General features: G+C 32.5%; 5 protein-coding genes across 9 annotated transcripts; 3 read left to right on the top strand and 2 right to left on the bottom strand.

The window, feature by feature from the left end:
- Positions 1–226: 226 nt before the first annotated feature.
- LOC124434214 lies at positions 227–9,649 on the top strand. Its single transcript, XM_046984093.1, has 28 exons — positions 227–518; positions 969–1,041; positions 1,187–3,878; positions 3,948–4,035; positions 4,124–4,183; positions 4,266–4,433; positions 4,505–4,587; positions 4,651–4,749; positions 4,820–4,971; positions 5,058–5,112; positions 5,249–5,350; positions 5,517–5,604; positions 5,675–5,725; positions 5,810–5,868; positions 6,307–6,378; positions 6,467–6,535; positions 6,617–6,700; positions 6,772–6,851; positions 6,924–6,954; positions 7,023–7,103; positions 7,183–7,329; positions 8,396–8,483; positions 8,550–8,683; positions 8,753–8,872; positions 9,001–9,060; positions 9,130–9,224; positions 9,287–9,380; positions 9,507–9,649. Exons 1-27 carry the CDS (start codon positions 473–475, stop codon positions 9,330–9,332), a joined length of 4,923 nt encoding a protein of 1,640 aa, XP_046840049.1. The 5' UTR covers positions 227–472; the 3' UTR covers positions 9,333–9,380; positions 9,507–9,649.
- Positions 9,650–10,462: 813 nt separating this feature from the next.
- Positions 10,463–17,561, top strand: LOC124434216 (leucine-rich repeats and immunoglobulin-like domains protein 2). The gene is made up of 21 exons (XM_046984095.1): positions 10,463–10,914; positions 13,063–13,134; positions 13,202–13,276; positions 13,355–13,408; positions 13,477–13,548; positions 13,616–13,687; positions 13,760–13,822; positions 13,901–13,975; positions 14,045–14,113; positions 14,188–14,259; positions 14,332–14,409; positions 14,473–14,565; positions 14,637–14,708; positions 14,785–14,856; positions 14,923–14,994; positions 15,077–15,240; positions 15,328–15,503; positions 15,658–15,799; positions 15,889–16,164; positions 16,235–16,522; positions 16,605–17,561. The coding sequence occupies exons 1-21, from the start codon at positions 10,757–10,759 to the stop codon at positions 17,369–17,371; spliced, it is 2,982 nt and encodes a 993-aa protein (XP_046840051.1). The 5' UTR covers positions 10,463–10,756; the 3' UTR covers positions 17,372–17,561.
- A 326-nt stretch (positions 17,562–17,887) lies between these two features.
- On the top strand, positions 17,888–26,652 carry LOC124434225 (probable imidazolonepropionase). 5 transcript variants are annotated; one of them, XR_006944719.1, is made up of 10 exons: positions 17,888–18,350; positions 18,418–18,482; positions 18,560–18,837; positions 18,919–19,144; positions 19,212–19,374; positions 19,879–19,934; positions 20,038–20,198; positions 20,267–20,369; positions 24,766–24,878; positions 25,897–26,652. XR_006944719.1 is itself a non-coding variant. In XM_046984106.1 (9 exons), the coding sequence occupies exons 1-8, from the start codon at positions 18,113–18,115 to the stop codon at positions 20,364–20,366; spliced, it is 1,287 nt and encodes a 428-aa protein (XP_046840062.1). In that variant the 5' UTR covers positions 17,888–18,112; the 3' UTR covers positions 20,367–20,369; positions 25,897–26,652. The 5 variants fall into 5 exon arrangements, 4 of the variants coding, with proteins under 4 accessions (XP_046840062.1, XP_046840060.1, XP_046840061.1 ...); XM_046984106.1 differs by lacking the exon at positions 24,766–24,878; XM_046984104.1 differs by lacking the exon at positions 25,897–26,652 and having other exon boundaries at positions 24,766–25,139.
- Positions 20,242–23,042, bottom strand: LOC124434221 (putative histone-lysine N-methyltransferase PRDM6). The gene is made up of 4 exons (XM_046984100.1): positions 22,865–23,042; positions 22,497–22,789; positions 21,311–21,560; positions 20,242–21,201 (listed from the first exon to the last, which is right to left on the bottom strand). The coding sequence occupies exons 1-4, from the start codon at positions 23,040–23,042 to the stop codon at positions 20,495–20,497; spliced, it is 1,428 nt and encodes a 475-aa protein (XP_046840056.1). The 3' UTR covers positions 20,242–20,494.
- LOC124434219 (ER degradation-enhancing alpha-mannosidase-like protein 1) lies at positions 23,845–26,890 on the bottom strand. Its single transcript, XM_046984099.1, has 12 exons — positions 26,531–26,890; positions 26,345–26,417; positions 26,170–26,273; positions 25,931–26,102; positions 25,664–25,847; positions 25,465–25,556; positions 25,310–25,392; positions 25,121–25,241; positions 24,713–24,957; positions 24,471–24,567; positions 24,220–24,399; positions 23,845–24,134 (listed from the first exon to the last, which is right to left on the bottom strand). Exons 1-12 carry the CDS (start codon positions 26,800–26,802, stop codon positions 24,042–24,044), a joined length of 1,716 nt encoding a protein of 571 aa, XP_046840055.1. The 5' UTR covers positions 26,803–26,890; the 3' UTR covers positions 23,845–24,041.
- Between the last annotated feature and the right edge of the window lie 2 nt (positions 26,891–26,892).

The raw sequence follows: 26,892 nt of genomic DNA, 5'->3' as shown, positions 1-26,892 counted from the left end.
AGGAACATGCACACCTTGGTTCGCATTTTTCTTTTGTTAAATCAGTCTTTGTTGTCCCCAGGCCTTACTCTGTTTTTGACCACTTGTGTGGTGTGCACATTAAGTAAGTCATTCTTGTGGTGTTCTTAGGTTTTGTTCTGATTTTAAGAGTTTCCCGTTTAGAAAAAATCGGAGATTTGTTCATCAATGTGTTATATTCATGTTATATTCAGACAAAGAAAGTAAAAAAAGTGAAAAATTTTAATTATTTTTTTTATTTTAAAGTTTTGTGTTCCATGGATACATGCGATCCATATATATGTACCCATAAATCACATGCAGTTCATTAATGTACGCCTAGCAACCCCCGAGAAAGGTCAACGTTCTTCAAATTTCATTCTTTGTTGTATTTATAAAATGATCGCACACGCGATGAAATTAGAATGTAAAATGTGTGAATATCTCTGTGTTCTTATATTTCCAAATATATAAAATGTCAGACAAAAGCAACAACAATCATTTAAAAAGAATTGAGAAAGGTATACTATTATAATTTACATTATTATGTTATTGATAATTTAATGCTTAGAACTAAGTACTTCCTCGTCACACGATTGCTCTTATTACGCGAATTTTATCCTTTGTGTAAAATTTGAAGCGAGGAACACTGAAAAACGTTTCCCTATCAACTCAATAAGTAAATATTCTCACGGTAAATGAACAAAACAACAACACAAACATTGTTGATATACGTTGTAAAACTTACGAAATAAGCGTTTGTTATTTTGATACTGTTATAACAAACGTTTCTTTAAATTTGATATTTTTAAATGTTTACCTAAACCACTGAATATTTTCATTAAATACACAGCAACTATAACTTAATGTAAACATGTTGATTCCAGCTTTCAACTATATTTAGTCATCATCAGTAATTAGAATGCTTATATTATTTGGAGTTAACGTTGTTGTACTGATATTTAACGTAGACAAAATGCAAGAGGTGATTGACACGAATACGACTGACAAAAAGCTTCCACCTGAGGTACAAGCGCAGAAAAGGTAGGATATTTTAAACAGAAATTTATGTTACGTTTTTTCCAAGTATTACTCTTGACTAGAAAATTTGTAAAGTTTACCTGTGATACAAATTTTTTAGTTAGAATTGTTATTGTAATGTCTATATTTATGTATTGACTTACACCAGGCCCAAACCTGCAATTCCACCTCGACCTGCTCGTATCGCTAATCAAGGATATAAGAAACCAGCCACTTCTGTATCCAATTCAAATTCACATATTCCATCAAACAAAAATTCAAAACTTCCTGAGAATGATGATGCTTCTTTACAACATAAGAAAAATTCACCTAGAAATTCCCCTAAACTCCATCATCGTGTTGAGACCATACCTTTAGAGACAAAGACAAATAAAACTAATTATCATCATCAAACAAACCATTCTGGTAAGCATGAAAACGATTGTATTCTTGCTGATTCCAAAGGTGAAGAAACGGTATTAATTGCCTCTAAAAATAAGTTAGAACAAAGTGAGACAGGCACAAAATGCTTGCCATCAGGTTTAAATGAAAATAAGAATAAGAATATTAACCCACCTGTTGCTGAAAAATGCAAAAATGGCAAATTATCGATAACTGAACTGTCTCATGTGGAGTCCACTTGTGAAAAAGATTCAGAGACTTCAGGATATGAAGTCCACACAGGAAATACCGAGGACTGTGTGTTAAATATAAAACCAATGGACAATGATTTAGTTGTAGTTAATGACAAGTCATCTGTGAGAACAAAGAACAAAAACAAGAAGGAACTGGATCTAAACTCTTCCCATTTGTCTGTAGAAAACAAAGAACAAACTAAACCTGCAAAACCTGACAGACCTGCAAGACCTGACAGACCTGCAAGACCTGACAGACCTGCAAGACCTGACAGACCTGCAAGACCTGTGAAACCTGCAAGGCCTGCAAGGCCTGCATTATTGATAAAGAAAAATGATGTGAAAAAATCCAAATGCTCACAAGAATCTCTTAAGACTGAAGGAAGTGACAATATTGATGTTTCAAATAAAACATCACTATCTTTAAACACAGAAGATTATGATTCTGAGGACAGTCATAATGTTGATGTATTTGTTTTAAAAACATCTGTGAAACCTGAAACACCTGTAATAGAAAAAGATTTTCATCCAAATTCATCAAATGATTCTCAGGAATCTGTTGTTTCCAAGGAAAGTCATACAAATACATTTATATCTAATAAACCTGTTCGACCCACCAAACCATCAACACCAATGTCAAAAACAGATTTTCATCCAAATTCATCAAATGATTCTCAGGAATCTGTTCATTCCGAGAAAACTCACAACAATGCATCGAGCTTGAGTGAAGCTACTAGACTAACCAGACAAGTCCAATCTTTGCCTGAGAAGAAATTGGATCCAAACTGTTTGAAACACTCAGAGGAATCATATGATTTGAAAGTTAATGAAAATTTTGATGCTTCAATTGCAACATCCACTGTTCAAACATCCACTTGCGTCTTAGAAAATCAAATTAATGACGGGTCAAGCAAGCTTACGAGACCTGTGGCTCCCAAAAGAAAGAAAAAAATACAAAATTTGAATTATGTATCACAAGATGTTCAAGATGTAATGAAAAGTGTGAAAGAATCTGAAAATTTAACTTCCTGTAATAATAACTTGGTAAAACCACCGGAGGATAACAATAGAAAAGACAATGTTAAAAATGTCGAACATCTTGATGAAAAAGTTGTAAAAGAAAATAATGTGAAGCATTGTAGTGATGAAAATGGCGATAAAACAACAGGATATTTGAAGAATGAAAATGTAGACATTGTCGACGAGAAAAAGCAACCAACTTGTTCAGCCTCTGAAAGTTCAGAGCGTGTTAGTAATGATTTATTCTTAGCAAAACCTGAAAAACCGAAGAGAAGCTTTATTTCACCAGTCAAGCATGTTTTAATAGAGTCAGAAATAGAAACAGAACAAGTAGAAAGTGAAATCCATGGTTCAAATGCAAATTCTTCTGTAAGTGCGAGTAAAGCATCTGCCAAATCTTTCGCTCTCGAGCAAAGTACAAAAAGTGGGGATCCCATAGAACTGTCGTTTGATGAAATCAAATCGAACTCAATCGAGAATGAAGAAAATTTTGTAGGAGAAACAGATGAAGAAGAATGTACGTCTGGCAACAAAGATATTCAAAAATCTTTCCAAGAACGTTGTGCATCTAAAAACCTGAAAACTTCCTTTGAAGACGCTACTGAAACGAGGGAAGTTGATAATAATACATTTGTAGAGCCTTCTGCACCTGACTTTCCATCTTGTTCTAAAACTAAATTTCCTACCGACCATCATCAGTTGGATTGTAGTTTAGTTGAAAACCGCGAAGGGATTGAAAGTTTCAATAAGGTTGATGATACTGCTTACTGTGATAACGTCGTGAAAAATAATGATGGAAATATTAAAAAGAAACGTAAAGCACCTGATCTTCCCGATAAAGTTGCGAATAAAAGTGTTTGTGATAATTCTGACACGTCGGAGGAAGAAAACAAATGTAATATTGTTGGTTGTGCTGGAACATTTGCAGAAAATCAAGATGTGACGAAAGACGATGAGTTGGAACGGACTTGGGAACCACAATCTGTAGAGGACTATAAATGCGTAGACAAGGACATTGAGGTGTATCATAAAGCGACTGAGGATGAAGAATCATCTTTTCATATAGAAGAAGCGTCGATAAAGGAATTTAAAAATACGTCTGCTGAGTCAGACTTAAAATCATTTGACACGGAAACGACGCCTCCAGTCAAACCTAAGAGAACATTACTACTTGAAAGTGAATCTCCAACAGTCATCTTCAACAAGGTATGAAAATGTTTCGTTTTGCAGTTTTATTTTAATTAATCTATTGAAAACATATTTTTCTGTGTTAAGGATGAAACAAGTGAAGTTTCTTCAACGGAAATGAATGAAAAGCTACAAAACATTGATAATATGGAAGAAAAGGCTGATGATAGGCCAGGTATCGTGTTAAAAGAGAACATTATCTGATGATTTAAGTTGATAAATGTTTTTTACATTTTTCCTCTTCATTATCAATCAAAACACAGCGAAAGATCCTCTTCCTGTGAAGACTAAACCCGCAAGACCTGCTGCTCCTTCACCACGTGGTAAGAATGTGGCATTACGGCAAAAGAAAATGGTGAATTGAAAAAACCACTCGTCGTCACTGTGATGATTATTTTGTTATAGGTAGAAACGAATTGTTGCGTAGTGTTAGTTTTGGAGCTAAGATGAAAATAAAACAACCTCTTAGACCCAGACCTCCCACATTTTTTGTGAGCAAAACGACAAATGAACGCGCGTCATTGGATGGAAAAGACAGTGAAGATTCATGTGATGAAAACGTATCAAGAACAGGTAGATATGTTTGATCAAAATCATCGTAAAATTGATAAGAAATGATTACGTTTGCTTGTCTTAATGTACAGTTCAAAACACCAACGATAACTCGGCAAATGAGATCAAAGAAAGCAAGGGTTCTAGTTCGGACTCCAACTCCGACACTGAAATGGTAAGATAAATATTTTTATTATCAAGGCTGTATTACTTCACTAAAGTCTTGAGTAAATTACAGGAAGCAGAAACGCAAGAAAAAAGCAAAACTTATTATATCTCACGTGAGATTTTATCCACCGAGAAAACATTTGTTGATGCAGTTAAACTTGTCTCTGAGGTAACTGCATTATCCAACATTTCTCTCCTGTATTGACTTGAATTTTCAAAACAAATCTTCGTTTCAACAGGATTTTGTAGAAGTATTAAAGAATGAAAGTAAGAAGTATGGCCGTCCTATTATCGCGGATGAAACTTTGCAAGAAATCCTAATGAATATTTCTCAAATTTATAAATTTGACTCTGAATTCTTGAAAGCACTTGAGGAACGTATGGAAAAGTGGTAGGGCGGCTATGATATATGGAGCAGCTACTTAAGGCTTAGAATAATGATGACGTCTTTATAAAAGTTTGATATTTTTTCTTCAGGGAAAACGAACCGAGAATAGGTGATATTATCAAGAAATTTAGTCCTTTTTTAAAGGTAAATGTCTTTATTCTATTTTCTAATCATTAAATTTTTTTGCAAACGATCTTGTGTACTATTTCCATTATTTCATCCTTGTTCTTTGTATATTGCTGTGTATTATCTGTAGTACCTTGCTGTTGTATATATATAGATGTACAAGACTTATATACAAGGTTATGATCATGCAATGGCTCTCCTTACTGAAGCAATGAAAAAATATCCGCAATTTGCAGTTGCTGTTCGTGACTTCCAGGTATTTAAACTTATTCCTAAATTCTACATACGGCAACCATTGAGAAGAAATGAGTTTATTTGAAAAAAAAATCACTTCTGATGTGTGTACCTTGCAAGTATTATAATGTCATTATGATACTTATTAATGTATTAACGTCAGATAAATTATTCTGTTTTTCCTCAAGTCAAGTGAAAGATGTCAAAATCTCACTATTGGAATGTACATGTTAAAGCCAATACAGCGTATTCCAAGTTATCGTTTACTTCTTATTGGTAATGATCACTGTTTTAGTTTTCTCGTTTGGTCTTAGCATAGTACTTCACAGGATTTTTTATGTCTTAGATTATTTAAAACATCTCAATAAGGATTCATTGGACTATAAAGATGTTTCAGGTCGGTAATCTTCACATATTTTTGTGTTTATCGTGTGTTTTTTTAAACATTCAATCTAAAGTCTGCTGATTTATGTTCATACAGATGCCCTTCATATTGTTTCTGATGTTGCTACACATATAAATGAAGACATGAAACGAGTGGTAGGTATCTAAGCTTTCACTTTTTACTTCTTTACATCGAGATAAGCTAACCTCTTCTTAGAATTTATCATATCTTATATTTCATACATTTCATTAAAGCTGTCTTTCATCACTTTGTCCATTTGAACTATCGTGTCAGGATTTCAACTAAATTTTAGAGATTATTTGGAATAATGCAACAACAAAAAAATGATAAATTTGCTTGCTGTAAAAATATCTTTAACGAGTGCCTTCGTGTATAGCAAACCACCTTTTTATTAGATTACAGACTACTTCAGGTATAAAATGTGTATAGCTCAATCTGCAATCAGTTATATGATGATAGTCAGTTGGATAGGGTTATATGGACAATTTTGTCGTCTTCTAGTAATGTAATCAAACTTATTTGGCATGTAAAATATTTAATGTTAGCTAAATTAAGCAATACTCGACTTTCAGGACAATTTTGAAGAGGTGTTAAAAGTTCAAAGAAGTTTGGTTGGACAAATTGAGATTGTAAAACCTGGGAGAGTAAGTAACTGTAATCTTCTCTCAATAATTGATTATGTTGAAATTCAAAGTACTATTGCGTTGCTGTAAAATCTTTAAATTCCTTTAGGAACTGATCAAAGAAGGACTTTTGATGAAACTATCACGTAAAGAAATGCAACCCAGAATGTTTTATTTGGTTCGTAACTACAGAGATAATTACAATATTTTGATGCAGTATTTAGTCGGAAAGCCAGCATCTGATGTAATTTATTTTTAGTTTACTGACATTCTTTTGTACACGACGCCTGTAGCCAATAATCAATTTCGTTTGAATCTTTTGTTACCTTTGGAGGAAATAAAGGTGAACCGGACAGCGTTAACTACATTTCTATTTCGGTTTCATAAAAAATAGTACGAGGCTTTTTTCTTTAGGTCGAATTGCCTGTCTCGCCTGAATTCGACAATGAATTTAGTATCATCAGCACAAAAAAATCGTTCAGTCTCTCTGCAAGGTCAGTTGCACAGTGAAAATTCATTCTTGAAGTATCATGAATTTTTTTTCTTTGACAATATCGAATTTTTAGTACTGCTGAGGAAAGAGACGAGTGGCTCGAGGTTTGTAGGAATCTCTTGAAAAGTTCATTGCAAATATCTTCCCTCTTCTCTTCAAGAGTTTTTCTTAGGCCTTACGTGATGCTTCTGATGAAATTCGTAAGAAAAGAATTACTTTTCATGTGGCCATTCATAAGGAAACGATAGATGAGGTTTTTTTTTATCATAATTATCGACGAAATTTATTATTTAATGTTTTTGTTTATTTCGTTTTTATTTTATTCATATGAGGCGGAACAAGAAAATGAAGAGGAAAATGAGAGATTGGGCAGGAAGGCACCTGTGTGGATCCCAGATACACGTGTATCTATGTGTATGTTGTGTACGGATGATTTTACTGTAACAAATCGGCGCCATCATTGTAGAGCTTGTGGAAAGGTTTGTTTATCTCATTTCGTTTCGATATTAAAAGTTTAAAACCTGGTTAAAAATTAATGATTTCAGTTCAAGAAAGCAATTTGCAGTTAGAAGTTTTAGTTATTTTCATCTAAAGCAATGACAGTCAATTGTCTTTATTTTGTTCACTAAATCCCGACAAACAAACAAACAATATGTTATTTTTTATGAACAGACAAATCTAGTTGTATTGCATGAAAATATTACCAACAAACAATGTTTTGTCCACTGTTTTACAGTCTATTGGGTATTGTATAGCTAACTCTTCACACATAATAAAACTTATGATTAATCGTATATTCATGAAGATTTTTCCTGTTCTAGATAGTACATTAAATACAAATCTTTATTTTGTAAATTTTCATTTACGTGCACATCATCGTCTTTGCATTTTATATGTATCAACACAGGTTTTTCTCCATCAATATATGCAACATGAAATTGATCGCCCCATTCTCCACCAACTAATATTTTATCTGAGTCTTTTACTTGAATCCTCTCACGAAAAGATCGTCCATTATTTAAGTCTTCTTCCTCACGACGTTCTGTCTTCACTTCAAGACCATAAACATCCTCCAACGTCTGCCAGTCATTTGCACAGAAATATAAATGTTTTTTTTCTTTTTGTGTTGGACTTGTTAAAACATCTCTCACAATATACGAATCTTTTTCGCCTCGCAGTAAAATATTACCTTTTGTTGTCCTTACTTTAACTTTATTTGGTGTGCCACAGTACAAACTCATTTCTTGGCGGACTCGTTAGCCTTAATTTCCTGAACTGACTAAAGCATAATAATCTTGTAACCGTTCATGACCTTCATTGCATTGTGATTGGTCCATTTGGACAAAAATCTTTCTTTTCATTCTGCATAATAAAAGAGAAACGTGCTTCAATTGTTTACATGTCATGATTAACTTGTGTCATTCTCATGTCTACGTCTTTACGAACAGCTGCTCTGTGTTTGCAGTTTAGTTTTGTATTTATTAATTTGCTTTCTTATTGTACATTATCTTTTTGTGTGTAGCAAATGCCTTCATTTTTTTCAAGGTCGTCTGCAATTCCTGTTCGTCCAACTCAACACAACTTGCTTATTTGAATTACGAAACGGCGAGAGTGTGTGATATTTGCTTTGAAGGTAATATTGGCTTTCTGCTCATGGAAATCTCAAAATAAAGTTGATAATGGACTTTTGTCATTTTAGAACTTAGCGGAGGAAAGGCAAACACATCCAGAACAACTGTAGCTAAAACTAAAAGCACAGAAATCAAAAGAAAAGAATCCAATCCAAAGATAAATGCTTCTAAAAAGTTGCGAAAGTTGAAAAAATCTAAAGAGGTGTCGATCAAATCATTTATCATACTCGTGAATTCGAAACATTTAAAAAATTTTTTTCGGTGTCCTTAGATTCCTGCCGTTGAAGAGTCAACCATCAGCGGCTATCTCAAACAAAAAATTGGCAAAAAATGGCAGAAACGATGGTTTGTGATTAAAGACAACGTTCTTTACGCATCGAAAGCCAGTTCAGTATGTCATTTTTTCATCGTTTTTTTAATGATATAAAAGTTACAGTTTTTTACTCTATAAAGCGACCGATAATTTTCTCATAAGAAAAATGAAATCAAGGAAGATGTATTTCAACATTTTTATTTTAGGATCCAGCTGCACAAGAGACAACACCTTTACTTGGTTATGATATTCGTGGCCCAGATAAAGTAGTTATGAAATTTTATCTTTTATAGAAGTTGATGTAATGTTATTTCATTTGCAAAATTATGTTTTAGATGGATGGAGATATTAAAAAGATTGTATTTCAGTTGATCCACGCTGGAACTGAACCTGTAATATTACAAACTGATAGCATGAAAAATGGCGAGCTGTAAGTGCTATGAATTAATTTTGAAAACCTTTACTATACTGACATTTTTTATTTTTTATCAGATGGGTTAATGCTTTACGACGTGCAACAATTTTGCCTGTCGAGTGAAGGAATTTTAATACCGAATGAATAAACGTTTCCACAAGGAAGAGTGAGGTAGGAGTATCTTTCCTCATGTAATACTATACATCTGTGTTAATGTTTCGCGCTGACTAACATGTTTGCAGTCTCAGCCATACAATGACGTTTTCATCAATAGTTATAAATCTCAAATTTATATAGTGATCATTTCAAATCCAGAGGGCTTTTTATAAATCTGAAAACAAAAAACACGTATAATTATTAAAATAAATGCCTTTTAACAAATGTAAAATATATAGATGCAGAGTGTATACATTACCGCCATTAAATTTTGAAGATGTGTGCTTGTGGTTGTGACTCTTTACAGGAAATTAAGCTAGAAAAAAAATAATTTGTGTGTTTTGTCGTTATTGATGAATGAAAGGCGACAATATGATGAAGTGTTTTATAATTGTCGTGCATATGTTATTTGAAAGGAGTAATTGCTTGATCTCTTGGAGCTTTTAATTCTGTGGTACGTTTATTAAAACTGTTGTTATTTCGACCGTTTAAAATATTTTATTCTCGGCTGTTTGAACGAATCTCATGATAAATTTCCCTTGTGGTGTGCTCTGTTGGAGCGAGACAAGGTGATGTGTATGACATTGAATGATACACAACATGTTTTTTGTTCAGTTGTTGTATGAATTATTGAGATGTCTTACTTACTTTGATATGTTTGTCATTGCGTTTTTTTGAGGTTAAGAACTGAATCATTCAGTGTTTCCAAACCTACAGAACAGTATAAGCTGAGTCTATTAACATAAAATCACGTAATGAAATTTCAGACAATTTCGATTGTAAAATGCTTCAAAACTTTCTTTTGATCACTCTTGAAAATCTAAAAGTAATCGTTTTCTTCTCGGTTTTTTAATTTGGTTGTACCTAAAAATCAACCATGTTCACGTTAACCAATATTGAGCGATGATATTGCACCTTGTTATAGCAGCCTGGCTATTTTCATGTTAATGTTTTTTGCTGTAAATTTCTTATTTTGATGTTTACTAAGCTTTCTAGCACAAGTTTTCCTCAGTTAACTCAATTCTCCTGTTAATTTCAACGCAGTCCAGATTACTTGTGGCTGTCAAACTTTCATTATTCACAAAAGTGGTGATGCGTTTATTTATTATCTGTCTTTAGCGTTCAACCAATAAGATTGCAGTTGCATCACGGGTGGTAAATTTTATTGCATTTGTCGATGAGTGACGAGTAGGGAAGCTCACTATGACACTACGATGCCTACGTATTGGGTTATTTCGAAATAAGCTAAACTGTGAACTCCATGTTGTCTGCCTATATTTACCTTAAAACTGTATATTCTTTGTCGTGTTCTATATTTATGGATCGGTTGGTGAACGAAGAAGCTTGTGACGCCTGTTCTACGATTATATGAGCTTTTACTGCGACTCGCAATGTGGATATTTCTTGTATTTAGCTATCTTTCCATTCCATTAATATTTGCAAGTGATTTATGCCCAAGCACCTGTGTTTGTGACAATTATTTTGTTAAATGTCCTCAACAACATTTGCTACATTTTCCAAAATGGCTACCTAAAGATGTGACGAATATGTAAGTACCTTTCAATCGATTTCTAACGTAATTATAATGTTATTATTATTTTTTCATCCATACATGTAATGCGCAAACTTTCAATGTCTTGAGTAAATTCGTGCTTTCGTGTCCTACAATACATGTTCTCACGCTGCGTACAATCATAAAACAACTATTCTATAATATTTGACTTCTTTTAAGTAGGAGAATATTTGGTGCCGCTTTTTCGTGGAGATTGTTTTTAAATTATACGTGTAATGTAGAGGTTAGATAGATACCGGTCAAAGTTATTGTTTGGTATTAATAATATAGCAGTAATCGGCTTTTTGAGTTATAACGACAATGTTGTGGACGATGTCGACAAGCAATTTAACTCATGATAAGTGTCTTTATGTGTGGGGGTCGACCTTATCTCGCGATATTTTTTTTCATTGAATCAACAGTTTGTTAACGACTACATTTTTCTATCAGACATGCATTTAAACTGTGTAGTTTCGTACGGAATATCAAAGGATTTGCTGTACTTTCGCACACGAAGATGATTTGAAAGAAGCTTTATTTCCTAACTGTTCATGCACGATAATTTCTTGCTTGTACAAAACTCGTGTCGTTTCTTTGTATAATAAACATGGCAAGCAGATCTACTCAAATTTCAATAACACGAACATTATTGTGGGAAAGAAAAATATTACTGATGGCCATAACCTGCTTATTTTAACCTTTCCTGTTTAATGCCAAGGTTGTTTTTCACTGCAAATTAAAAATTTTTAAACTTATTATTGGACACCGCCTTATTTCAGTTGAACACTATAATCATTGTGGTCGAAGTTGATATTAACAAATTTTATGTAATTATCAGTCTATCAAAAAACGTGCTTTTTTGCTCAAATTGTTTGAAATGGCTTTGCCCTTTGAAATTGCCCAGAGAGTTGATGCGAAAAGATTTAGTATGCCCGCTAATAGTCAACGAAATTCTCCTGTTGCGATTTCATCTATTTCTGCCTTGATATTCCTTTATGTTTTATATTTTTGAAATAACTGCTTCTCCCTTGCTAGATTTTGCAGAGCAATGCTACATTTTTGTATTCAAGTTTTCCCCAAAAATTCCCGTAGACTGGTATAGATTAAAAAAATTTCGTCGAAGATTGTTGGAAATGCATACTCAGTTCAATTCAGACGAAGCATGCTGTGTTTGAAAAAAACAACGCGTCTTCTAGATATTTCAAGTATTCCTTGCGCCGTTTAATAAGGGCCAATATTTCCTGTGCCAATATTCCCCATTGCGTAGTTACACATATTTTAATGCCATGGCACCAGGTTATGAAAGAACAAAACGTCGTTTTATATATTACGGTTGATAAAAGCTTTACAATGTAACCTGTCTGTTCAATGTAGAACTAAAGTTAGACAATTTTGCTAAGTTTATTGAAGCATTTGAACAAGTAAGCGTGCTGTTGAAACATGTTTACGTTGGCAGCGGAACTTAGCCTTCATATAATGATGCTCATTCACAGCTTATTGTAAGCTTAAAGTCATTAACTTTCAAATTACCCCGAAGACGTGATTCCTTGAGAAACGTACATCTTCATTTTATTTGTAGACTTGAAAATTACAAATGTGTAAATATGTACTTTTAAAATATGTGAAAATTGACTGAAGACAAAATTTTCAGTTAAAAACAATGTGTGTTTAACGATTTCAAAATAAGTTTTTAGTTAACTGCCAGACGTATTATCTCTCTGGGAGGTCGTTTTAGACATCTTTTTTTTGTTAAGTAATCTTGCCTGGTTGTCTTTCCTGTATTGTCGAATATTTAACTCTCTTGCAATCATTAATTTGAACGTCCATATTTACGTAAAAGCACAATTGAAATTAGAAACTGAATATATATGTTTTTTTTTATCAGTTTTTAATTTGTATGTACTGTTACAAATTCCCTGACAACTTTTATAATCATAAATCTTTTACTGAAATCTGACTCTGTTCGATCTTTTTTCAAATGTTCGTGATAAAACAGAGGTAGATGAAGAGTTGTCAACATAGATGTCAAAGTATTCGAATTACAAAAGATTGAATAACGTGATTATACGTCTTCTTATTTTATCAGTAGCAATACAAAATGGTGTTCACGAAAGTTCTTTTTCGAAGATTATGTTTGTTTTATAGAGATTTTAGTGGAAACGAACTTTCCCTGATTGACAACGATACATTCATTGAGTTTACAAACCTGGTCGAATTGTGAGTAAATTTTTTATTTTGAAGCAAAAATTTAATAATGAGTAATTGTAATTGAATCCTTTCATAGGAACTTAAGTGACAATCAATTCGATGATATTCGTAGCCTTGGAAAGCTTCCCAAGACTCTGAAATTTTTATATTTGTAAGTTCTGATGATTATTTCTTTCAATCTTACTCTCAGAATACTCCTGTATGACATATACTGTTTTTCATGTTGTAGAAGCCGGAACAAGCTTAAGTCAGTGAATGGAGTTTGGAATCAGTTTGTGAAACTGTAAGTTCAGTATCCTTGATATCATGTTATATTTTTTTGAAATCAATAGGTTTTATTTATGATTTTAGAGATTTTAGTGGAAACGATATAGTTAAGATTGAGGACAACACATTTGTTGGAGCGCAAAATTTGGAGGAATTGTGAGCTCATTTTTTATCATCTATAAAATTCTTGAACCCCATTGTGCTAATGCTTTCTGTTTTTTAGAATTCTTAGTGATAATAACATCAAAAGCATATCTCCTAAAGCCATGGCTGACATGAAAAAACTCAGAATATTGTAAGAACGTATTCAAAATTTTAACCTTTGAATATAAATGTTATTGTGACGTTCAGACTCTTGTTTTTATAGAAAGCTTGATGGAAACAATCTCACTGTATTACCTCCTATTCACTGTAAATCAGTTCATACATTGTATGTTACTTTAATATTGTGCATATTCTTAGCTAGAAAGTATTTTTAATATATTTTTGATGTCTTTAATATATCTAGAGACTTAAGTGGAAACAAGTTGAAAAAGATTGATACTTTGGCTATCGGGAAAATTGTTCCCTCCATTGAGACATTGTAATTGAAGAAAAAGCTATTGGTTTTTGTATTTTCAAATGTTTTTAATGGACAATATTTTTCTTCCAGAATATTATCCAACAATGAAATAATGTCTTTGGCAGATGCTGCTCTTTCAAGTGTAACTTTGAAATATTTGTAAGACTTAATTTTTCATATTACCACTTATTAATTAGATCATGCTACTAACTTAAGAATTTGTTTATTTACAGATATTTGAATGGAAATATGTTGAAAAGTATCGATAGAACATGGATGTTTGGTTTAAATGCTTTGGAACATTTGTAAGTTTAGAAATGCTTCTCATATACTTATGTTTATAAATTTTTTATGTGGTGATTTCTTTAATTTTTTAGAAACTTGGAGAATAATGTGATTGTAAACATATCTTCATCTTCTTGGAGAACTAATTGTTGTAACAACTTGAAATTTTTGTAAGCAAATCTTTGACATTCTAAACTCAAACCTAGATCTTATTTATACCAAATTGCATTTAGAAATTTGGCTCATAATAAGTTGGGACAGATACTGTTTGAAAATGATAAAAGCAAAGGAGCAAATCTTGCCAATTTAGGATCATTAATCAGTTTGTAAGTTTTAAATTTGTTTTTACTTTATTCTGAAGAGTTAATTCACTAAATTTAAAATTCTCTCTCCCCAGAAATTTAAGCTCCAATGAAATCTCACATATTAGTGATGGTTCCTTTAACAGCTTGAAAAGTTTGAAAACATTGTAGGTTAATTAATATCATTTTAAAATGCTTAAAGGAAAAAATTGTTGTTCATATGAAAATGCTTATTTCTGCTAGGGATTTAAACAGTAATAAATTATCTTTGGTGAAAAAATCCACTTTTAAAGAGTTGTGGAAACTCGAGAAATTGTAAGTCTCATCATTTTGCTGAAGTTGGAATAACATAACTCATCATTTAGTGTTTCTTTTTTACAGGTTTCTTTATCAAAATCCTTTGGTAGATTTTAGTGAAGATGCATTTTCTTCTTTTGAACATCTGAGTTATTTGTAAGAAAATTAATAACTTATTCTTTTCATTATCATGCAGTAACTTAACTGGAAATTATGTGGTAATATTTATTGTTTATAGACATCTTAGTAGTGATGTTGTTCACTGTGGTTGTAAAATACAGGGTTTCATAAAGTGGTTAAAGACTTCATCATTTGTTCATTCTACTCATTTGAAATGTGGTCAACCAATAAAATTGGCTGGCTCTGATCTTACAAAGATTTCTTACAAAGATCTCAAATGTGGTTAGTTAGAACCTGATAAATTACTTCACATGCAAAGATTTTTTAATCCATATTGTTGATTTTATGAAATTGTTTTTGTTGCTTTAGATACAACTCGTCCTGTAATTACAAATGATCCACAATCACAGATAGCTTTAGCAGGAGATGAGGTTAGATTAAGTTGTACTGTAAAGAATGGCTCGATGCGAGCAATAAGAATATTATGGCAAAAAGATTCAAAGAATGTAAACCTTATGGAATCTAAAGTTATTGTCTATACACAGGTAATTATTATCATACTATAAAAGATGGTTATTAATTCATTTTTTTTTGTATTGGTATTTTATTGGATCTAATATTTTTACTCCAAGCAATTTAAAAAATAATTACTTGTGTAATGATGAAGTTTAGTTAAAATATTTTACACAATCATTGCAGACGGAAGTAAAATTCGTATATTATACAAGTGTGCTATACTTGTACAATGTATCGGATGAAAAAGATGCTGGTCGTTACCAATGTCTCATTTTTGTGGGAAATGAAAGATTGGAATCGTTGATTGCAGACGTACATGTTTTTAGTAAGTAAATAATTCACTTTAATGATATTTTTATTGTTGATTATGTCTTTTCATAAGAATTTTGTTTCTTTACTTTTGTGTTACATTAGTTCCTCCGAAATTTACAAGCACTCCTGGAAATTTGATAGTTCCACCAGGATATGATGTTTATTTAAATATTTCTGCAAGTGGTGATCCTCAACCAAGCATATCGTATAGAAAAGAAGAAATGTCGCGTTTCCTAGCAGCTCGTGAAAGACGTCTGGGTGTTAAAGATGCAACTTTTGTGATAAAAAACGTATCTCATAGAGATGCTGGTCGTTATATATGCTTTGCAAAAAATGAAGTTGGAATAATTAATGAAACATTTACATTAAATGTGATAGGTTAGTTCGTGTTTCTTACATTAATTTTCAAACTAAGTCATCCTTTATATTTTTACTTTTATATATTTAGGAGCTCCAATAGCACAAAGTGAGATGTTAGACAAAGTTGCACTCGTCAACGATTCAGTTGTATTTGTATGTTCTGTCCGCGGATGGCGGTCGCTACAATTTACTTGGTTAAAAGATGGTAAAATAATCAATGTTACATCTTCAAGGAATATGCAAGTTCAACTGACGAACAATGGTCAAAATTTGTTGTTATCACAAATAAAGATTAATGATGCTGGAATATACAAATGTCGTGTGTCAAATGAGTTGGGTGCTGTTGAATTGAAGAGTTATTTAAAAGTTGTTAAAGGTTATATATTTAGTTTGATGCAATCTACAGTTCTTTAATTTTCTATACACTAACATCTTGTTATGTATGATACTTTTTATAGACTTTGCTGAAGAAAGAGGAACGAGCGAGGGAGAAAATGTTAGCAATAAGACGTTACTTGGTGCTGTTATATTTACAGCTGCTTTAACTATGGTTTTTACAATATTGATAAGTGTAGCTGTCATGTACATTATCAATCGACGAAGATATACAACTTTAAAAAGATGTGAGAGATCTGATGCTGCTACCTTACAATCACATGCAATTGCTGATTCTCCGACTCAACATTATATTCCAATTACTGATACATATTCAAACGACTCTTCTCGCACTTCTTCAACTTACGCTGGATCGTCGGATACGCAAACACATTCGGAACTTACATCGTGTTCTGATAGTAGCTGGAACAAAGAACTTTGTAATGGATCGCAAGACGGTCAGAATTCATCTGGAGTTTGTTCCATAAATAGTGGCAGTAATAGCTCCCTGTCTTCAACTCTTAATCATCGTAATACATTTCCATTTTCAAATGTGAAAACATTTCTTTGTCCTGGAACTGGAGATGAGTTATATGAAAGAACCAACAATCATGAATTGATCTACACTCCCGAGCAGCTCCAACAAAAACAATTATTTCAATTTAAAATAAATGAAAAGTACAGTCCATGTAGACGGAAACATTGTTCGTCATCACGTGGGAAACCGCCTAGGTCACGTGTTAAAGGATTTCCAAGGAGTCGAGAAGAGGAAAAAGTTACGGTCTCTCAATACAAACATGCAAAAAATTTAAAAACTGACTTGAAAATTTCAAATGATACCGTCTTATAGAAGGCAGAAAAAGATTTCTTTCAAATATTCTTTAATTGCAACACACATTTTTCATTCATCATTTTGCTATTTAAATATAATCTTTTTTTTTCTATTTCACAAGACAGTGTATTAATTTATTTTTTGTGTGCTCGTAAGTATCACTGCTTTGTATTTATGTTTCCTAAAAAAATGTTAGAACATGTTTGAATAAGGTTTCGTATGATAAAATGCCTTTCCAGCTCAAAAGTTTGTAAAAAGTGTGAGGATAATGGAGAGTTTAAACGATGGAATGACCATGGAAAATCCGTCATTTGAGGTATTTAAATGAAAATTACTCAACTTATAGAAGCTTGTACTTTGGTAAATAGACGAAAAGTTTGTACAGCGAATCTAACAAACTTTCTCATCTAGACATTACAGAGCATAATAAATACTTCCGAGAATGTCAGCAGGTGTGTTTTTTTTTTTTGTCAAAGTGAGAAAATGAATTACGAAGGCAGAGCAGAGTTGATTTTTCCTACTCTCCTAGAAAAACTCTGAAAAATCATCTGTGCTTATTTCTCAGTCATACAATTAATGTTTATTATTAATTTCTACCAGATCACTCTTTCACCCATTCGTTTCACCACAGATCATCGCTTTCGCGTCGTCGTCTTACGACTTCATGATTTTGAGTGATGGAAACGTACAGCTAAACTTGAAAATATATTGTCCTTTGAATTTTGGATAATTTAAGTTTAGTCCCGAATATTTTTAAATATGTATCGTTTACTGGTGAAAAATGCAAAGCAAGTTGTACTGGTATGTAATAAAGGTGAAACTTTGTTAAAAGGAAATTCAATGAGTAATGTTGTCGTACTTAACGAAGGCTATAGTTTAGTAATTGATGAACAAGGAAACCTGGCTTGTATAGATGTAAATAATGTTGTTTATGAAAAATATTCAGAAAATGATTTTGATAAAATAATAGATGCTACAGGTTGCAGTATAATCCCAGGTAATGAAATTTTTTCTACCTTCCCCATTATTGCTGTGAGGAGATTTTCATTCATTTCTTTATGTAGGTTTGGTAGATGGTCATACCCATCCCGTATTTGCTGGTGATAGAGTGCATGAATTTGCTATGAAGGTGTGTTTATTTGGAAGACAAAAATAGAAAAGGGCAATTGTAAAATGTGCAGTCACAAAAATATTTATCTTCAGTAGTTGGCTGGTGCATCGTACTTGGATATTCACAAATCTGGAGGTGGGATCAATTTTACTGTCAGTCATGTTCGGAAAGCAAATGAAAAACAACTTTTCGACAGTCTCAGAGAAATTTTGATGCGTATGTTGAGAGCTGGAACAACATTAATGGAAGCAAAGAGTGGCTATGGACTTGACACTAAAAATGAAATGAAGATGCTAAGGGTATTGGAAAGAGCAAAAAATGAACAAGCTATTGAAATATCAAGTACATATTGTGGAGGTCATGCTATACCACTGTATGTATTTACTACATTACATCAGTGAACTTTATTTTACTGTTTGTTGTTTATATAATATAATCTTTATTTCATTATAAGGGGCTCTACTCCTGCTGAGGCTACACATGATATTATTACAAAGCAGTTACCTGCACTGAAAAGCCTTATGGATTCAGGGAAACTTCATGTAGACAATATTGATGTGTTTTGTGAAAAAGGTGTATTTGAACTCTCAGATACAGAGAAAATACTGAAGGCGGGGAAGAAAATTGGTTTGGCAATCAACTTTCATGCTGAGGAGTTAAATCAACTTAATTCTGTTGAGGTTTTAGATGATGTAGCTTAATTTCTTATATTTTCATCATTATAAATATTTCGTTTGTTTTCTTTAGTTAGGAGTGTCACTTGGAGCAAGATCAATAAGTCATCTTGAAGAAATAAGTGAAGAAGGAATCAAAATGATGGCATCATCCTCAAGTGTTGCTGTTGTTTTACCAACAACTGCCTATATATTAAAACTATGTCCACCTCCAGTAAGAAAGATGATTGATGAAGGTGTGCTTTTGTTGTACATCATACTACGTATATATGTTTTGGGGTATTATATATGTATGTATAGCATATGATTCATGGGGCTATGATGGTATTACAGTGTGCGAATTAGTTCAGAAAAAACGATGTGCAATTTTTTTGACAAAAGTGTTTCTTTATAGGCATAATCAAATTGATATTACGTTAATTATATAGCGCTAATTGCTAAATTAATATTTTTAAATGTGAACAAATTCATATGATTTACGACAGTGTTTTTCGTTAAAACCGCTGATTTTTGCACATCGTTTGAAAAAATGATGTGCAATTGTTTTCATTTTAGATAAAACGATGTGCAAATTGCACATTGCACATTGTTAATTCAAACATTGTATTATAACATTCATTTATGATTTTCATGGGGTTATGATGGTATTATACATTTATTACATATAATTCAGGGGCATGTGATTCTGCTGTTAACCTGTATTACTGTTATAAATCCTAAATTTAACCATCATATTTTAGGTGTTGCAATTGCCCTTGGTTCTGACTTCAATCCCAATGCATTCTGTGTGTCTATGGTATGTATGTGTACTATTTATTGCATTTTCAAATCTGGCTGATGGCAACAATGAAAATTTATTCATACATAAATGATTAATTCATGGATAACATTAATTATAGCCACTGGTGATGCATCTAGCCTGTGTATTGTATGGAATGACCATGAACGAAGCACTTGTAGCAAGTACGATTAATGCAGCAGCATCAATAGGAAAATCACATTCTCACGGATCTTTAGAATATGGTAAAGTTGGTGATATCCTTATTCTTGACTGTCCAAGGTAATGATTTTATCATTTCACACAATGAACACTTACACAGTACTAAACTTTGAAAATTTACTTTGAAGATGGGAACATCTAATATATCAATTGGCTGGTCATGATCATGTGATTAAACATGTTATCAAGAAAGGACGTGTGGTATATTCTCGTCAAGACCAACCATAAATTGTGAGTTAAGTTTATTATTTACATCATACATAAGACAAGCATTCATTTCTAAGTCCTTTACCACAAGTAGAGCAGTACATTAAAATCCCATACATACATACGTATTACCCACAGCCTGGCATTATTTATACATTTTTATCATTGTTATGTGTTATCATTAATGTTGATGACACATGATGACCATGTATACGTGTATGTAAGCAAAGAGCTACATTACTTCTGAAGGTCATGCAACATTGCTTACATTTATACTGTCCTTCCCTTGCATCTTCTTCCTTATGATTGCTAAGTTCATACAGAGTTTTACATTCTTGATCACATTGTGTACCAAATGATTGCTTGTGTTTGCTACAGACATTTAATGAAAGTTCTTGGTGATTTTTGTAACCTTTGATGCTTTTTGGACAGTATTTATATCCTTTATACAATCCTTCTTTTGATGGCAATGAATACCAACGTCCCCTGTGATACATTGAATTTCTATATTTAAATGCTAAGCTTGGTGTTTCTTCCGATGTAGTTGTAGGTAATTCTTCTTTCACCAATGTACTGCAAACTTCATTCTTCATTGAACTCGTAGCTTTACTTTTTTCATTTAAGGAATTAACAATTTGTGTTTCGTGTATATTCTCTTCGCTACCTTCTCTATTTCTGTGTTCACCTGTGTGTACCATGTTCACTCCGATACCTCCTTTATCCATCTGTGTACTATACATATTGTTTTCGGTGTTTGTCCATTTTCTTTTGGTCATATGACAACTACCATGGTCAGAATGGCGGCGTTTGTGGTAACTTCTATCGTGTGTCACAATTCCCTTTGGTGGATTTACTCCTTTAAATATAAGAAATCGACTTTAAAACTACGGTAATTACGCATTGTTTCGCTTAAACGCCATATTCTTAGACAGTTCCTATTGTTAAAAACTACGTGTATATTCTACCTTTACTTCCGGTTTCATTTAATGCCACTGGTATCCCAAATATCATGGAATATTTACTGTCATACCAGACAAGAAGTTCTTCTCCAATTCTTACGTCTTTTATGGTTCTGTAGTAGATACACCCATGATATTGAAATATCACCATGTTCTGCTCATAACTATCACGTGCACAGCGTATGAAGCGCATCCAGCTCGAGTTGGAATGATCACGTGCATCAAGATAGTGACTTACTTGCCCATCGTGAAATATCTTAAATTAAAAATTATGTCTTTACCGGTTTTGCAACTTAAAAATATTTACTATAAACTAAATTATACCTCCCACATATACTATAAACTATACTGTACCTCCCACATATACTATAAACTAAATTATACCTCCCACATATACTATAAACTATACTATACCTCCCACATATACTATAAACTAAACTATACCTCCCACATATAGTATAAACTATACTATACCTCCCACATATACTATAAACTAAACTATACCTCCCACATATAGTATAAACTATACTATACCTCCCACATATACTATAAACTAAACTATATCCCACATATAGTATAAACTATACTATACCTCCCACATATACTATAAACTAAACTATACCTCCCACATATAGTATAAACTATACTATACCTCCCACATATACTATAAACTATACTATACCTCCCACATATACTATAAACTATACTATACCTCCCACATATACTATAAACTAAACTATACCTCCCACATATAGTATAAACTATACTATACCTCCCACATATACTATAAACTAAACTATACCTCCCACATATAGTATAAACTATACTATACCTCCCACATATACTATAAACTAAACTATACCTCCCACATATAGTATAAACTATACTATACCTCCCACATATACTATAAACTATACTATACCTCCCACATATACTATAAACTATACTATACCTCCCACATATACTATAAACTAAACTATACCTCCCACATATAGTATAAACTATACTATACCTCCCACATATACTATAAACTAAACTATACCTCCCACATATACTATAAACTATACTATACCTCCCACATATAGTATAAACTATACTATACCTCCCACATATACTATAAACTATACTATACCTCCCACATATAGTATAAACTATACTATACCTCCCACATATACTATAAACTATACTATACCTCCCACATATACTCTGTATCGATTTCATCTTTGATTTCTTCTGGTCGTACAAGTCTTCCTTCGTATGGACCTATCCATGTTCCAGAAATTATCTCGATCTTTGCACAGACACCATACTCAATTCCAGGAATGCTTGATGTGCACAGACCGACCTCATCCGGGAACTTTAAAATGGAGCTGTAGTCAATTGTAGTTGTCGAATCCGTATGACTTCGGCTGACGAGTTTGCGCAGTGAGTGTAACGGTGCATGCATGGGGCATTCTTCAGGACGTTCGTTGCATATATCGCACCCTGTTTGATAAAATAATAACAAATAGTTGTTTATCCTTGAATTGTCTGCATCATGCACAGAAGTATTTCATTTACAAAAATTTTCTTTTGGTTGTTTGTCTATCTCGAGATGCTTGATTCCTTCCTTCTTTAGTTTTGTCGTATCAATGAGCTGAACATCTTTCCTTCCATAAAGATACAATCGCAAATCCTCCATTGTAAACATTTCTTTTTTTGAAGATGATGTTGGTCGCAGCTCGATATATTCTGACATTTTTTCTTTTGCAATGAAGATAACAATTTGCTTAGAAACGCCAAACAATCTTGTCGCAAGTTTTATTCATACATTTTATTAAACAATGGCTTGTTGTTATCATACAATTTCAAGCTTTTATCCACTTTTTGAAATTACTCTGAATATTCTTCTGGGAAGTTTCTCAGTAAAAAATATTCGTTTTTTAAAATGTTTTTATCTTAACTTTCTTGCTTTGCTTTAAGCAAGAACTTAAAAGTCATCATCAATAAATCAACTGCCAACCGTCTTCACCTTCAATAATTAATGATCATTAATAAATAAAATTTCGGCTAGTGACTCGTTTTCCATGTGTTTTATTCACGATTCTCTGGTTGGCTGTCATTTTTATGAACAATATTTCATTTAATATGCATGAATGAAAAATCGCAAAACAACCTGTGTACGAAATAAATTATTTAAACTGAAGATATTTTGTTCTATCCGACAATTATTAAATGAAATAAAAATAACGTTAATTGTAAAATAAACCTTGGCTAAACAAATATTTAAATATTTAATTATTTTAATAGGTACATCAATATAAGATATATTTTTTACGTTTTTCTGGTTAACTAGCTGGATAACTTTGTAGTATTATAAATTATGCATTTGAAAGTAATTTGGTGAATTGAACAGGCGGCTTTTTGCGTACAGATTACAGTTAACATCTAGAAATTATGACGCACATCTAATTCTGAATGAACAATTTTGTTGCTGTATTTCGATGGAGCATGAAACCGCCTCTATACACATTTCTTTCATTAAAAATTAAAAGATTTTCTATATTTTAAAGAGATATTTATTTATAAAAAATATTGCTTGTGTATTCATTATCATTTATCATACAACACGTCTTATCTCCTTAACAAGAGTAAATTTTATTTTACATTTATTGACGTATGCGATACAAAAATATATTGTTTATTGTTCTTTAAATTGTTCTTTTCACATCCTGAACAAGTACAAGAATTTTTCAAATTAGTTTTGCACGCCAACTAAACTCTCAACCTGTTGAAGATAGCGAAGCTCCAAAGGTAACGGACGCTGTTTATGCTGTGATACAATTTCACACTAAGAAAAAAAAGCCCATTATTATTACGGTTCGTGTAAACGATTCTATTAGTTGCTCACTCATTCTATGAACATACAAACTTACCCCACTATCACTAATATTCGATGTAGTTCTCGAGTTGACGTCATACTGATATCCATTGGTGACGTCATAGAAATAAGAGTCGGCGTTCCATAAAGATTTATCAAGTTTTAGAAAATGTCCTTCTGTAGTGAAGATATATTTCGAGGCTTGTTGGTTTACAGGATTTTCACGGTCAAATAACTTGAAGATAAAAAAGAGAGGATCTTCATGATTGATTCTTAACATAATCAGAATTTCTACCGTCTACTTACAAGATATAAATATTTCAATGTTTCTGATAAGAAAAAGCTTTCCATTCTGTCTTCCTGAGATTTATCCATGACATTGTGCAAGGTAGCATAACCGCATCTTTAACAAAATGGTTCAAAACTAAACGTACGTACAATGTATAACTTTCTTATATCATATTACCAATAATCCTTTCTTACCGTTACATTTTACACATCTACATAAACTTTCACAGATTTCAAGTGTTAATATTGTATTTATGTACCTTGCCTTTGCGTGCTTCTGTATACTATTTATTATATCTTTGCCGACATGTAGATAAAATGGATGTTGAGTTGCCTGATACAGAAGATACGTCGACTCAGCTAGTTCAGGTCTCAATGGATAAAAATGTACATGTGACATGCCCGTGTTCCAGTCAAATCTCTCTGGTAATGCACCATATCTTTTCCATATGGCGTAGAAGAGTGCATGTGTGCAGATAGCATCTTCTACATCCCCATTTAAAACCTAAAAACCATTGAATGAAGATTTAGCAGATGGCGTTGAAGGTCGTTTTCTCATGTTTCTGATTTATAATAAAACAAGCAAACCTTATTTAAAAAATAGCTCTTAAAACACACGGTGCACCTGTGGTATTAGTCATCTAGCTACTGAATTACAAATGATTTACCTGTACAGCAGCAAATGAAGCAGAGAGGGAGTCAATCCAAGTATTTATTATTTTGCCATCATTCATATTAACATTTACAAATATTGGAACATCACCATTTCCAGAGTTACATAAATGACGGCTGAAATATTAATGAGGTCTATGTTACACAGCAAACAATTTACATATGCTTATGACAAACATTCTAACCCTTTTCTCATGTACATATTCACACTTTTGTACAAGTCATTGAACTTCTGCAAATCATTAGAATCACCAAAGAGAATATAACTCTAGAAATAAATTATCATCAATTTCATTCATACAGTACATAATTTGAACACATTACTAATGAGGAATTTTACCTTTAATAAATACTCATAAATAGAGTCCATTCCTGCTCCTATACCACTCATGTTTGAAACCCATTCACCAGTGATGACATTTATAACATTACCTGAAAACCATCACATAAAATTCAATTGTCTTTATTCACTTGGGCATCTGGCAATAATAAGATAGATATCTTATAAATATTTGAACTGTAATAACATAATTGCCTGCCTAACAAGCCGGTCTTCTTTGATCGGAATTTCCAAATGCCTTCCAGTGCATTTTTTGCTGTTATCTCGTAAGTTGGGTCACCTAACAGACGACTTAGTGTTCCAAATTCTAGCAGTAAAGTACCTACACCAGCAGTACAGGTTGTTTTAAATAGCTTCTCTGGAATGCCATGTTTCAAATTAACCTATATATGTAATTAATGATTTTATCATGAGATATTTTTTAAATTGCAGAGTTTGATTTTAGTTCAATGATGATGACACAAACCCTTGGATAAGGAATACCATGTGTTGTATTGTCAAATGCACAGAGTAAACGATTTGCTAAATCATGCGCCATTAACAATAGTTCATCATTATAATCATTGGGTATCATATTGCCAAATGGTTGCTGGGGATCACGAATGATGAGATGCGCAGAAAGCAATCCACCAAGGACTCTATGTAACAAGAGCAAGAAAATAAATTCAAATGAATGTAAGGTAACAATAACTGGTAATTTGTTACCTTATTGTGACTTCAAAAACTTGCACTGTAGTATTCTTATCAAAAGAAACATTGTCCATAACTAATTTGACTGCACGTTTAAATTCACTAATATTTCCCATAATCTAAAGAGTAATCAAAAGTCTTCTTCAAATAACATCGAACGGATATTATTCAAAAAGGAAAAATCACTTACGGCTAATGTGCCTAAGGATTCAACAAGTGACAAAGAATAATCCCCAAGTACATCATTAATATTGATATTTGACCTAAAGAATAAAACAAATTAATCAAAATCTAAAGGTCACGAGGATAAAAAACCCCAAAAATCGTAAATACACGATAGAGGAAGGGAGTCAAAGGTAAATCATAAATTACATACGGGTTCTCATAATCCGGTCCTCTGCCTGTACAATGTATTGGATCCAACTCATCCATTGGATAAGCATATTTTATGTAGTTATCGTAGCCAAAGTAAAACATTTCCTTCGCTTCTTCACGTAATTCAATTCGCTCACTTTCACTGAAATAACTGTATGTCGTTGTGTACTTCCGCCATTGCGAGCCATTTTGACGAGAAAACAGCTTGAATACGTCAAAATTTTCTACAAAACTAACTAGAAACGCTAAAATAGAAAAATAATGAATTTCCATAAAACACAGAAATAATCTACGATGATAAATCAAGCATTTTTTCTTTAATACATTTAATTTTTTTTACATGCCTGTGGTTAAATTTGTTTA

Source organism: Xenia sp. Carnegie-2017, unplaced genomic scaffold (assembly GCF_021976095.1).
Source record: "Xenia sp. Carnegie-2017 unplaced genomic scaffold, XeniaSp_v1 HiC_scaffold_14, whole genome shotgun sequence".
NCBI classification, from domain to species: domain Eukaryota; kingdom Metazoa; phylum Cnidaria; class Anthozoa; order Malacalcyonacea; family Xeniidae; genus Xenia; species Xenia sp. Carnegie-2017.
The sequence above is the reverse complement of the archived record's forward strand: the minus strand, read 5'-3'. Positions and strand labels throughout refer to the sequence as shown.

Excerpts from the sequence above, each read along its gene's own strand:
- LOC124434214 (XM_046984093.1), top strand. The coding sequence starts at position 473 with ATGTCAGACAAAAGCAACAACAATCATTTAAAAAGAATTGAGAAAG. Across the intron at positions 4,036-4,123 it reads AAAGGCTGATGATAGGCCAG|CGAAAGATCCTCTTCCTGTG; the intron begins GTATCGTGTTAA and ends ATCAAAACACAG. Across the intron at positions 4,434-4,504 it reads TGAAAACGTATCAAGAACAG|TTCAAAACACCAACGATAAC; the intron begins GTAGATATGTTT and ends CTTAATGTACAG.
- LOC124434225 (XM_046984106.1), top strand. The coding sequence starts at position 18,113 with ATGTATCGTTTACTGGTGAAAAATGCAAAGCAAGTTGTACTGGTATGT. Across the intron at positions 18,838-18,918 it reads GGAGGTCATGCTATACCACT|GGGCTCTACTCCTGCTGAGG; the intron begins GTATGTATTTAC and ends TTTCATTATAAG. Across the intron at positions 19,145-19,211 it reads ATCAACTTAATTCTGTTGAG|TTAGGAGTGTCACTTGGAGC; the intron begins GTTTTAGATGAT and ends TGTTTTCTTTAG.
- LOC124434219 (XM_046984099.1), bottom strand. The coding sequence starts at position 26,802 with ATGGAAATTCATTATTTTTCTATTTTAGCGTTTCTAGTTAGTTTTGTA. Across the intron at positions 24,400-24,470 it reads CATTGAAATATTTATATCTT|TTATTTGACCGTGAAAATCC; the intron begins GTAAGTAGACGG and ends TTTATCTTCAAG. Across the intron at positions 24,135-24,219 it reads CGAATATTAGTGATAGTGGG|TGTGAAATTGTATCACAGCA; the intron begins GTAAGTTTGTAT and ends TTTTTTTCTTAG.
- LOC124434221 (XM_046984100.1), bottom strand. The coding sequence starts at position 23,042 with ATGTCAGAATATATCGAGCTGCGACCAACATCATCTTCAAAAAAAGAA. Across the intron at positions 22,790-22,864 it reads ACAACCAAAAGAAAATTTTT|GGTGCGATATATGCAACGAA; the intron begins GTAAATGAAATA and ends TTTATCAAACAG. Across the intron at positions 21,561-22,496 it reads ATACAGAGTATATGTGGGAG|ATATTTCACGATGGGCAAGT; the intron begins GTATAGTATAGT and ends TTTTAATTTAAG.
- LOC124434216 (XM_046984095.1), top strand. The coding sequence starts at position 10,757 with ATGTGGATATTTCTTGTATTTAGCTATCTTTCCATTCCATTAATATTT. Across the intron at positions 14,114-14,187 it reads AGTGTAACTTTGAAATATTT|ATATTTGAATGGAAATATGT; the intron begins GTAAGACTTAAT and ends GTTTATTTACAG. Across the intron at positions 15,241-15,327 it reads TTACAAAGATCTCAAATGTG|ATACAACTCGTCCTGTAATT; the intron begins GTTAGTTAGAAC and ends TTGTTGCTTTAG.